The sequence below is a fragment of the Suncus etruscus genome, chromosome 18 (assembly GCF_024139225.1).
Source record: "Suncus etruscus isolate mSunEtr1 chromosome 18, mSunEtr1.pri.cur, whole genome shotgun sequence".
NCBI classification, from domain to species: domain Eukaryota; kingdom Metazoa; phylum Chordata; class Mammalia; order Eulipotyphla; family Soricidae; genus Suncus; species Suncus etruscus.
Window position 1 is genome coordinate 57971797 of NC_064865.1, and position 13052 is coordinate 57984848.

Genomic DNA, 13052 nt, shown 5'->3' on the forward strand with positions numbered 1-13052 from the left:
ATTATGTACACATTATTCACTGTAGTACTCATTACAATAGCTAAGATTTAGAATCAACCTACATGTCCAACAACAGATAAGTAGATCATGAATATGTGGCACATATACACAATGGAATACTACACAGCTATAACAAATGTTGAAATCATGCAATTCATTGCACTATGTTTGAAACAGAAAGATTATGTAAAATGAAGTAAACCTAAAGATTTAACCCAGGATGACATCACTTATATGTGGTATTTAGTATAAATGGATGATGAAATAGAACATTTTAAAAGGGTGGAATGCTTACTTCATTCTTGACCCCAGAGTACAAAGAGAAGAAGCAAAGAAATAGAGTAAAAGGAAGAGAAGAAGCAACAGTTGAAAGTAATAAGAGTGTGAGGGGGCCAAGGAATTCATGGTCATTAGAGTTAATAAGGAATGATAGTGCTAAATATTCAAACCACAGTGTCAACAACACTGAAATGAGACTAAAACTTTAAAAATTGAACTTCAAAATCTGCCTTCCAAGATGGCAGGCTGCTGGGTGGTAGAGGAAGAAACCTGGGATATTGTTTTGGGAAGTTAACCCTGACTAGAGATTGATGCTGGAACACAGTATAATCTAAAATGATTCCGTAGATTACTAGTACCTTAAAATCAAGTAAAGAAAAAAAAATCACCTTTTCCTTTTAGGAAACATCACTCATGGTGGGTAAAAAGAAAGTGTTCCCTATTGTCACTGAAGCTTCCAGTGTAATTTAGGCCTTCTGACCCTCCAAACTCAGTGAATGTTATCACTCACATTCCCAAGCACTCATTAAAGTAAAGACAAAGTGAGATTTTGGATCCTTCCTAGAAGTAGATAGAAAAAACCGTTTTGAAATTTCATCCAAAATGAATAGGATGATTTTCATCGTTAAAGTGGCATTTCATAAAATAAACACATTATTTTGTAATGGAATGAAAAAATCCACTAAACAGAAGCAAACTTTTTTCATTGCATTTCATACATGATATGGGAAACAACAACTTTTTGTTATTAGATATTTTTGTTAAGAAAATAAAAACACTGGAAATTCAACTCCTATATGATCCAGCTATACCACTTCTAGGGATATACCAGACCTAGGAACATAAAAATACAATTCAAAAATCCCTTCCTCACACCAATACTCATTGTAGCACTATTTACAATAGCCAGACTTTTGAAACAACTAATATGCCCTTCAACAAATGAATAACTAAAGAAACTGTGGTACATCATATACACAATGGAATATTATGTAGTTGTCAGGAGAAATGAAGTCATGAAATTTTCCTATACATGGATGTACATGGAATCTATTTTGCTGAGTGAAATAAGTCAGAGAGAGAGAGAGATAGACACAGAATAGTATCACTCATATATGGGTTTTAAGAAAAATAAGACATTTTTGTAATAATTCTCAGAGACAATAGAGATGAGGGTTGGAGGGTCCAGCTCATGATATGAAGCTCACCACAAAGAGTGGTGAGTGCAGATATAGAAATAACTACACTGACAACTAATATAACAATGTGAATGAACAAGGGAAGTAGAAAGCCTGTCTCAAATACAGGTTGGGGGTAGGGAGGTGGGAGATTTGGGGAATTGGTGATGAGAATGTCATATTAGTGAAGGGGGATGTTCTTTATATGACTGAAACCCAACTACAATTATGTTTGTAATAAAATTGTATAAAGACATTAATGAAGAAAAAAGCTAAAAAACAATAGAAAAGAAAAAAGAAAATAATATAAGAGGTACTGTAGTTGGAGATAATGATGTTGTTGATGGGATGTTGCATAGAAACAAGATCTAGTCCTGTAGTCCAGTAATAAGACCCTTTAAGTAAGACTCTAATTGTGATGGGCTGGCTGAGTCTAGAAACAACCCCCCACCCCACCTCGAGAAAGATTTGGAGTGGAGTGTTGTTGACAGTTAGGAGAGCTAGTTGAAGGAGCAAGTGGATTGAACTGTTTCTACCCCTGGCTGTGGCTTTTCTTCCTGATTTGGACAGACATTTGGCTACTTTCAGCTGTATCCTTTTACTTTATATCATATACCTGTTCCTTTTATCTGGCTCTCAATTTGGCCTTACTCTGATCCCAAGCCCATCTCTCTTTCTTTCTTTCTCTCTTTACTGGCCTAGAGGTATGTCATAGAACCCTGGGCTTCTCTAATAAATAATACTAAGATATTTGTCAGAGTCTTACCTACAAGGCCCTGTGGACACCAGCAGCATGGGACATCTCTGTTAACTCGGGTTTGACATAGGTAAATAGGTGTTCGAAGCATATGGGATCAATCCATGGTTGTACTATTGCCTTGGGCCCCCCAAATTTATTTTTAACATTTAAATAACATTAAATAATCTTAAGAATAAATTTTATTTAAATTTATTCAGTAAAATTAATTGATAAATTTTATCCAAGTTTTGGAAGATTGAATCTCTTTTATCTTCTCTTGAGCTCAAATAGTGCAAACCTATGCCTTTATTTATAAATTATGATTTTCTCAGAGAACAAATTCACTTTTTGTTTTCACCACTATTATTAGAAATCATGTTAGGGTCAGAGCAGACAACCTGACCAGCACTGGGTGTCAAAAACTATCTCTGAGGGCCAGAGCTATGGCTCAGGGGTAGGGCTTTTGCCTTGCATGCAACGAACGCAGGACAGACCTCGGTTCGAACCTCTGGCATCCCTTATGGCCCCCAGCCTACCAGGAGTGATTTCTGAGCGCATAGCCAGGAGTAACCCCTTAGCATCACCGGGTGTACCCCCCTCCAAAGCTACTTCTGATAATGTAAAATACAAAAGGGAGTTTAATCAGCTCTAGCTGGGACAAAAGGCCCTGCATGAAACCAACAGATCACTTATATAGGGTCAACAGGCCTTAGCAGGCTAAACATTTTATTGATTAATACAAACAGTTTAACTTTCACAGTATACATGTTTGGTTCTCACATCTCACAATTCTAACTATGTCTCCTCCTACCTTCCTTATCTGGTCTGATGCCATTTAGACCGAAAAAACAGAATAGCCTTTATTAGAAGGAGGCCTTGAACCCTCTATGATACATACTGACACCACATTTTCTCGGAATTAGTCTGGGAATGAGAGAGAGCAGTATCTGAGAAGGGAGAGGGAATGGGTGTGCAAAATTTTCAGAGTCTGGGGTCCATCAACCATAGCTATTTTTTCATAGAAATGTATTCTACAAATTCAGAGGCATGCACTGAATGGAAAAGCAAATGTATGGGTAGTGATTTTACAATGAATGGATGTCACTTTTCACAACGGGACTTTTGTTGTTGTTGTTGTTGTTGTTGTTGTTGTTTTTGGGCCACACCCAGCGGTGCTCAGGGGCCACTCCTGGCTGTCTGCTCAGAAATAGCTCCTGGCAGGCAGGGGGACCATATGGGACACCGGGATTTGAACCAACCACCTTTGGTCCAGGATGGCTGCTTGCAAGGCAAATGCCGCTGTGCTATCTCTCTGGGCCCATCAGGACTTATCTTAAGCAATGCGTTTGCTTGCATTATATTTGGGAATTTTATAAGACTCAAACTGCAGAGCACACAGACATTTACTATAAATGGCTTCATATTACCTATTCAGAATAAAACTTAATCGGGATTATAGTTATAGATAATAGATTATTTTGTTTTATTAATTCAATATATTGACCTTTATCTCCTTTTCCTGTACTATATCTACTAATCACAATAATTTTAAATTTTAACTATTACCTAGTCAACTTATTTCACTCAATTTACTTAATTTAAATATTTTGATCCATTTTTAAAAAGGCACATATAAAAATGAAAACTAACTAGGTGAGTTTATAACTAGGTGTGATTATGGTGTTGAATAAATACTTTACAAGGAAAAATAATAATAATATTCTGGCCCCTGAGAATACTCAAAGGTCTAAATTTCCAGAGACCCAAGAGGTCATCTCCTACCAGAGAGAATTCATTGTGTAACCTCTAGTGGTCAATGAAGGATTGAAATAGACTCATTTTTTTCTTTCTTTTGTCCACATTTGCAGAGATCAAGAATTCCAGATCAGTGTTAATTGGTGTCACTGACAATTTGTCCTCATGTTGAGGGAAGAAGTTCTTGAATGTACTCTGGTGAGTTTCTTGAAACTGCAAAGTATTAAATCAAATGTATGTATTCGGATGATTTTATTTAGGAATCTGGAAAAGAACATTGTGAGGTTTGATTCAAGGAATATTTTGTAGAGTAAAACTCTTCTCTTCCACGCAACATGTTTGTATATTGACATCAAATAAGTATATTAATGTGTATATAGGATGGGTTTAATACAATTGATTATTTAGTATAATTAAATTTTACTTTATTTTATTTAATGTCATGTGATTTGAGTGCCATCCCTGGTGGTGATCAGGTTCACTGTCAGTTCACTGGTCAGATATCAATCCTAGAAGGAAACAGGAAATTGATAGGAATCAAATATGTTGATTGATTCCTTCCAATACATGCAAAATCCCTTAACTCTTACAGATTCTTTTGGCCCCACTTTGCATTCTTAATATTTGTTCACCCTGTATGATTGAATTGATGAGGAAAAATCATTGTAGAAGAGATTTAATATACATTATTTAAATATTATTAATGTATTTTTAAATATCAATGAATAACATATTTGAATAACAGCAAAATGCTCATTTCTTTTTTTTCCAAACTTAATCTATAGATAGAAATTTTCAAAAATCATCATAAAAATACCTTCTTTTAGTCACAATTCTCTCTTTACCTTCCCTACTTCTTAACTTTCACTGGGAAAAATTCTTTTTCTTTTTGGGGTGATGACTGGGAGAAATTCTTACATTAAGAAAAATTAAAAAAAACTACTATAATGTGAATGGCTTCCCCCCCAGATTTATAATAAAAGAAATGACAAAAGTGTTAAATATCTTATATTAAATATCTGTTGTATTTCATAACACTTTGATTTATATCTAAAACTATGAAATGGGTTCAAGATTTTGCTTGTTCCTTTCATATATGGGACAATGAATAATTTAGAACCAGTAGATTTTATGAAGGAAAGCCAATCAATTAATTATGAAGTTACAGTAACAGACCTTTAAACGTTCATTTAAGAAGAAACATTATTGGGGCCAGAGCCGTGGCAAGAGTGGTAAGGCATCTGACTTCTCTGCACTAGCCTAGGACGGACAACGGTTCAATCCTCCAGAGTCTCCTTATGGTCCCCCAAGCCAGGAGTGCATAGCCAGAAATAACCCTAAGTGTCACCGGGTGTGGCCCAAAAAACCAAAACACCAAAACAAAACAAAAAGAATAAGAAAGATTATTATTTTCTGGTTTGACATTTGACTGTACCTGGTGATGCTCAGAAATTACTATGCTCAGGCTTAGAGGACCATCTGGGGTTTCAGGGATGCTTCCAGCATTATTTTTGTGCAAGGCATATACCCTAACTGCTTTGCTACTCACTTGCTTCCCGAATTTTCCTATTTTTAATTATCTTAGATAAAGTGATATAAGGGACAAATGTCTTGAAATGAAATAAAAAATAACATATTATTTTCCTACTAGTGATCTTAATATAACATATTAATATGGTAACTATGGGTTAAAATAGATTTGAGTTCATATCACAAACTTATTTTTAGATGCACATGATTTAATATGTCAGTGATACATATATTTTAAATTAATATAAATAATATAGATCATTTAAACATCTTGGTTACAAACATGATTGTGGTTATAGATTATATATTTTAGAGATACAGAAAAATTATGTGATGCATGAAGATAAAAGTAAGATATGGGTGTTATTTTTATTATTAGTAACAATACATATGACTTATTGATTAAGTATGGCAATTAAAATAGATGAACAATATTTCTCTGTGTAAAAATAAAGTTCTTGGGGCCAGCGAGGTGGCGCTAGAGGTTAGGTGTCTGCCTTACAAGCGCTAGCCAAGGAAGGATCGCAGTTCGATCCCCTGGCATCCCACATGGTCCCCCCAAGCCAGGGGCAATTTCTGAGCGCTTAGCCAGGAGTAACCCCTGAGCATCAAACGGGTGTGGTCTGAAAACAAACAAAAAAAAATAAAGTTCTCTTTGTACATTGACTTTTATTAGAAAATTAAACAACATTCTCCCAAAAGATAGAAATGGAAGAAATTTCTCAAGTCTACAAAAATTGACTTGGTGGGTTTAAGAAGGAAGAACAAAATGTCTATGTGAATTAATGAGTTCTTATTATGTCAAGACACATTCTCTTTTAAGGCTTTTTTATGTCAGTATTTATATAAAGTTCTTTAATTTCAACTCCATTTTAAGATGCTTGTGAAACACATACACACACAGAAGAAGTATTCACACAGTGGGCAAACTGATTTCCATAAGTATAAAATTTGATATATGTTGTGTTTTTTACTTGTGGGAGAAGCTGACTCTAGAAAAGTCAGACTTGAATTTTTTCAATATTATTCCATGGTATGTAACAGATGCAAGAAAAAACCTTAGCTTTATATTAGTACAGTATTATCCCTGGAATCTTTCTAATGTGGAAAAACACAAAGTAGGCTCAGATTTTTTTTTCTGAGATAGGGTAACAGTTTGTTAATCAGCATATACATCAGCATATGTTATGGTTTTATTTCCTTCTAATATTTAGTCTCTGTCATTTCACACAAAAAGCAACACGTGGGTCATTTATATATTTTGAGATCCTAGTGTAGATATAATATCTCAGTGTAAAGTAATCATAAGTAAGAAAACATCACAGAAAACTTGCCTTATAATCATAGTATTCAATCATCCTAAAACCTTATGTTAATTGAGTTTTGGAATTTTCTTTCCTTTTTTTGTAGTAATTGTTTTGTACTACTTTTAACTAAGTTTGGTTTGCTTTTATTCTCTTTTTTCTTTTCGGCATTGCGTAGAACTGAAGCCAGGGCCTCAGACACGCAAGTCAAGTACTCTACAGCTGTGAAACATCCAGGACTCGGACAAATTTTCTCAAATAAAGTTATTCACTCACTATATGAAAGTGCTTCTAGATATACAGTTAATTATTTTAGAATACACAGTACTTTTGTTTTCTGTTAGTTACTCTTTTTCAGAATATATACACATTCTTGACCATGCTATTTTATACTTTCTATGATTTTCTTCATAAAAAGTATTTTTGAATGATTAAACATATCTTTTTTATATTAATATCTTTATTTAAACACTTTGATTCAAATATGATTGTAGTTGGGTTTCAGTCATGTAAAGATCACCCCCCTGATATTAAGCACAAAATCAGACTTTGTATATTCTTATGTTTTATTACGATTAATGAAATATTTCAGAGCATACATAAATAATACTTATTTATACAAATAATTTCCCTCTTTAAAATAGACTCCACACTTGCATTCTTGTGTAATTCCTAAGAAATATACATTAAATAATAAATTGATAAGACTTTGGCTAACTAAAGATTTGGAAGGGTTATTTATATATTATAATAATTTATTAAAATTTATAAAAGACCTAACATTTTTATATTTATGAAGAAACTACTGAGATTTTATTTAATGGCTTTTTTCATTTACCATTGGTTTTACCTCTACAGGATTTGGGGAGTTCTATTTACCATTCAAGATCTGTCATTGGCAGCCAACTTCAGTCAGAAGTGAGTGAAGAATATGGCTAACTTTACAGCTGGGTTTCTTCTCACGGGGTTTTTGGTCAACCGTGAGCTAGAAAACTTATATGCGTCTCTGTTCTTAGTCCTGTACTTGTTGGCTTTAACTGGTAACATCCTCATCATCACCACCACTTCCATGGATGAAAGTCTCAACACCCCCAGGTACTTCTTCCTAAAGCATCTCTCTTTCTTGGATCTCTGCTATATTTCTGGGACTGTACCAAGATTTATCATTAACTCCTTCTTGCATAGTGGAAACATTTCCTTCCTGGAATGTGTTTTGCAGTGCTTTGTTTTCACTCTTTGTGTTTCTGCCGAGATGGCCATGCTCACAGTGATGTCCTATGATCGCTATGTCGCCATCTGCCTTCCACTGCACTATGACATCATCATGGATGTCAGAACCTGTGTCCATGGAGTCATTGCAGTCTGGGTCAGTGGGGCCATCTCTGGAGTCATGCACACAGTGGCTACTTTTTCTATTCGCTTCTGAGGCCCAAGGATCATCCACCAGTTTTTCTGTGACATCCCCCAGATCTTGAAACTCTCCTGCTCCAATGACTATCTTGCTGAAGTTGGAGTCATTATCTTTGTAGCTATGTTGTCATTTCTTTGTTTCATATATGTTGGATTCTCCTACATGCATATATTTTCCTCTGTGCTGAGGATGCTGTCAGCAGAAGGCAGAGCCAAGGCCTTTTCCACTTGCCTCCCTCATCTCACTGTTGTCATCTTATTTATTTCTACAGCTTTTTTTGAGTACTTAAAGCCTCATTCTGACTCTCCAACTATGTCAGACATTTTAATCACTATTATGTATACAGTCGTTCCCCCAACATTTAATCCAATGATTTATAGCTTAAGAAATAAAGCCATCAAGTTAGCTGTTATAAGGGTTTTTAAGAGAAATAAAGGACCGAGGTCTTAATTATATTGTTTTCACTGTTGAGAGACTATTTTCAGTTTTAATGGCCAATAACAACATAGCCTATCAGGAACTTCCAGTAAATAAAAAAATTGATCATAGAGTCAAGTTGTGTTTATATCAGTAATAAGCTTAACTTAAAACAAGATAGGTTAATGACTTCTGATACTTATATCATGATGAAGTAAACTAAACTATGATTATTTTTCTTAGTTTAAATAACCTCTGCTTTACTCATAGATGTTGCATGATATTTATAAACTGATTAAAAACAACCGGTCCAGGGGCTGGAGAGATAGCATGGAGGTAAGGCATTTGCCTTGCATGCAGAAGGAGGGTGGTTCGAATTACAGCATCCCATATGATCTCCCAAGCCTGCCAAAAGCAACTTCTGAGCCAGGAGTAATCTCTGAGTGCTGCCAGGTATGACCCAAAAACAAACAAACAAACAAAAGCAAACAAAAAAACCAACCAGTCCTGATAACCATCATTCTTGGCTACTTGAAGCCCCCAAAATCCTGGTTTTTCAATATTTTTCAGTTTCAATTACAGATATCTTATAAAGTCTCATTATTCCCATTTTTACCAATTCTCATGGACTGGAACACTTGGCCAATTAAGGGGAAGTGTTATTACTGATTAAATAATAATCAGTGACAGTATGATAGAACATTTTTGAAATAGAATAACAAACAAAAAGATATAAATGATATATAATAAGATATTATTTACTATATTTATTTGCTAAGAAATGGAAGACCTGGGGCAGGAGAAGTGGTGCAAGCAGTAAGGTAAGATAAGGTCTGCCTTGCCTGAGTTATCCTAGAATGGACAGCGTTTTGACCCCCCAGCGTCCCATATGGTCCCCAAGCCAGGAGTGATATCTGAGCATATAGCCAGGAGTAACCCCTGAACGTCACCAGGTGTGACCCAAAAACTACAAAAAATATGGAAGAACAGAATTAAATAAAAGGGTACATGCATAAATATACAATCACATTATAACGGAAAATTTATAAATGCATTTAACAGTAAATAAAATTAGGAAAGGAAATAAATCAACTAAAATTTTAGTTTCTATTACAAAACGAAGTTTTGTATAGAGTAAAAAAAGTGATAAGGACCATGGAAAAGACTATATCACAAATGATTTAATCAAGATGTATAGTATTTTCCTACAAGCACATATCAATATATTATTTTATATACTTTCAAATAATCTTGTTTAAAAAGATAATAAAAGTAATAAAATGTATATGAAATATATACATAAATCATTTATATAAAGTGCAGTCATAAATAAAATATATTGTTAATGTATCCAATTATAAAAGTTGCTTTAACATTTTCCATAAAGTACTGTCTGCTTATCAATTGTATCTTTTAAGTCATTAGAAGCTAATATTTGTTGATGGTGTGTGTAGACTTCTACTTTTCATTCATTTTAAATATTTTGTAATATAGGGGCCAGAGTGATAGCAAAGCTGTAGACCTCATGCAGGGCAAATGTCCTGCAGCAGCTGACTCAGGATGTACCGCAGTTCGATCCTGGCATCCCATATGGTCCCCGAAGCCAGGAGCGATTTCTGAACACATAGCCAGGAGTAACACCTGAGCGTCACTAAGTGTGACTCAAAAAACAAACAAAAAATTATATTGTTAATTGATTCAGATCATTTTATTAGAGAATTTTAGTAACAACCTACTTGGAATTAAATGATAAGTATAGTTTTTTAATTCTCTTGAATTGAAGAAAATGTTTTTAATATCAGTTTATATCATTAATCTAGTTTTTACAGTGTTATTTTTATCAGAAATACAACTCTCTTCCTCTGTCCCTTCAAAGAGGGTATTACCATTGGAACTTCTTATAGTACAAGTTTTATATTCATTTTCACATTTTCTAAAATATACAAACTTTCCTTCTGATATGAATTGTAATAAATCTTAAATCAATTAGAAAATTATGTCTCCTAATGGTCACCAAGATACTTTCTTGCATAGGTTTAACTCTTCAAAATGTTTTTTATCAAGAGAGCCATGGGTTGGAAAGCATCTCAGTTGGAAAGCAGATGGCTTTCTGGCATTCTTGGCATCAAGACACAACAAATGAAGAAAGTGTGACAATGGGCTCATCAGTATAATATGTATTTTTATGCAATGGGTAGACAACAACTTTTTGTAGTTTTATATCTGCTTTCTTTTATTCTAAATTGTAATTTCAAAATAATCTGTTTTTGTGTCATTATTTGGAACTGCAATCTATTTTTATTTATTGATGTTATATTCAATGACTAGCCTGAACTGATTTTTATAAATGGCAATATGGAAGTTCTTTTAAATTTCTATGTGTATATCTTATCTCTAAATAAAGAGATTTTGTTTTCTCCATTCTAAGAGTAAAATCTTTGTTAGATTTTTTTTCATTTAATTGTGCTTTATTTCGATGGGAAAATATTTTTAATTGGAATAGATGAATCAAAGTTGCTTAATATGCAAACAATTGTAAGACAGATAGTACTAAAAAGTTAATTTTATACAAGGATTCTTTATGTGTAAGGAACATTGTTCATTACTGTTAAGAAACTATAATTGACTTCATTAACAATACATTAATACTAATTTATTTTCACTATGTAGATGGACTTAACTAGAGGTGAGGTCCTAGATTCACAGAACTATTAAATGTAATTATTTCTTATGACCTCTAATAATGTTTACAAATGGTACTGCTGTATTTTTTAACTTTATATTATTGGTTTAATTTTTGAGATTGTAAAACTATTTTGGCTTGAAACAATTTATTTACTGAAATATATATTATAAAATTATCTCCTTTCTTTCTGGGAAATATTCTACTACATGGGTGAATATGGAGACTATTGTGCTGAGTGAAATGAGTCAGCAGGATATATGTAGAATGACCATACTCATTTGTGTAATATAAAAATAAAGATAGTATGTTATTAATACTAATATAATAATATTAATAATTTTAATTCATTAATAAAAGAAAGCAAACAAAAAAGCATACCTTTTCGAACATTAAGTTACTCATGGAAATCACCTTTTTAAAAATTTTAATTTATTTAAAGAGCATGTACCACATAATTGACATAGATGATTATAATATATTTTTCAGATAGATTAGAGCAAAAACACTTTTTAAAAAAAAAAGGGAAAAAAAGGGAAGAGAAAAAGAGTAGCACTGAGACAAAAATTTTTTTAACAATTTATTGTATCTCCAATGAAGACATTAATTCATTGCCAGAACGTTCTTTAAGTTCTTGTTCCTAGCTAACCATTCTTACATGTCACTTGTTTCTGAACATTAAGTGACTTCATCTACACTTTAGTATCTGAATTGGTATGTTCCTATTGGGATAACAAAATTAAAATTGAAGTTGTCACATGACCACAAATGGGACATTGAGGTCCAGGAATTTCAAAGCAGTTCTGCTGATCTTGTAGATTTTGGTGCATCGTTTAGGCTGCCAAGACTTCTGGTTTTTTTTTTTTTGTTGTTGTTGTTGTTGTTGTTTGTTTGTTTTTTTTGGTCACACTCGGCAGTGCTCAGGAGTTACTCCTGGCTGTCTGCTCAGAAATAGCTCCTGGCAGGCACAGGGGACCACGTGGGACACCGGGATTCGAACCAACCTCCTTAGGTCCTGGATTGGCTGCTTGCAAGGCAAACACTGCTGTGCTATCTCTCTGGGCCCTAAGACTTCTGGAAGAAGGAAGTGCCTTCACATAATTCTGAAAATTCCTGGTGATATCAACCCTAATATTGGCATGACTGTAATTTGCTTCACCACTCCTTACAACTCTCTGCACAGTCTCTAAGATAAAACAGTGATTCTGGGTGATGGATACAGCAGGCATGCCTTCGATTGGATAGGGTCTTGGCCCACTCTCGTCTCCCAAGATTTCAAGCTTTGAGCTGTATGGCTGGTGACTTTTATATCTCTTTTTGAGAACAGAGTGAGTCTATGGTGTTGACCAGGTGATCGTGTTTGTAGATGAGAATTCAGCGTTTTTAAGTGACTAAGCAGGAAATTCCCCTAATTGCAACCAAAGCTACCAAATATCCCTTAAGTCTATTAACTTCCCCTCCCATAGGCTACCTGAATGGTATCACACACATTACCAAATAGTGATTAAAATAAAGGCAAAGTAAGATTTGGGTTCCATACTGACAATACATACAGATAGTATCATTTTTGGAATTTCACTAAAGAAGAGAATGATTTTTTTTTTTTCGGTTTTTGGGTAACACCCGGCAGTGCTCAGGGGTTACTCCTGGCTCTACCCTAAGAAATTGCTCCTGGCAGGCTCGGGGGATCATATGGGATGCCGGGATTCTAACTACTGATCTTCTGCATGCAAGGCAAACAACCTCCCTGCTATCT

The 13052-nt window shown here is 34.2% G+C and overlaps 1 protein-coding gene across 1 annotated transcript; it reads left to right on the plus strand.

The window, feature by feature from the left end:
* Positions 1-998: 998 nt before the first annotated feature.
* Positions 999-8646, plus strand: LOC125995903 (olfactory receptor 14J1-like). Its single transcript, XM_049764858.1, is given in 2 exon segments — positions 999-1023; positions 7733-8646. Coding segments are annotated over 2 exon segments (939 nt in total).
* The last annotated feature ends 4406 nt before the right edge of the window (positions 8647-13052 follow it).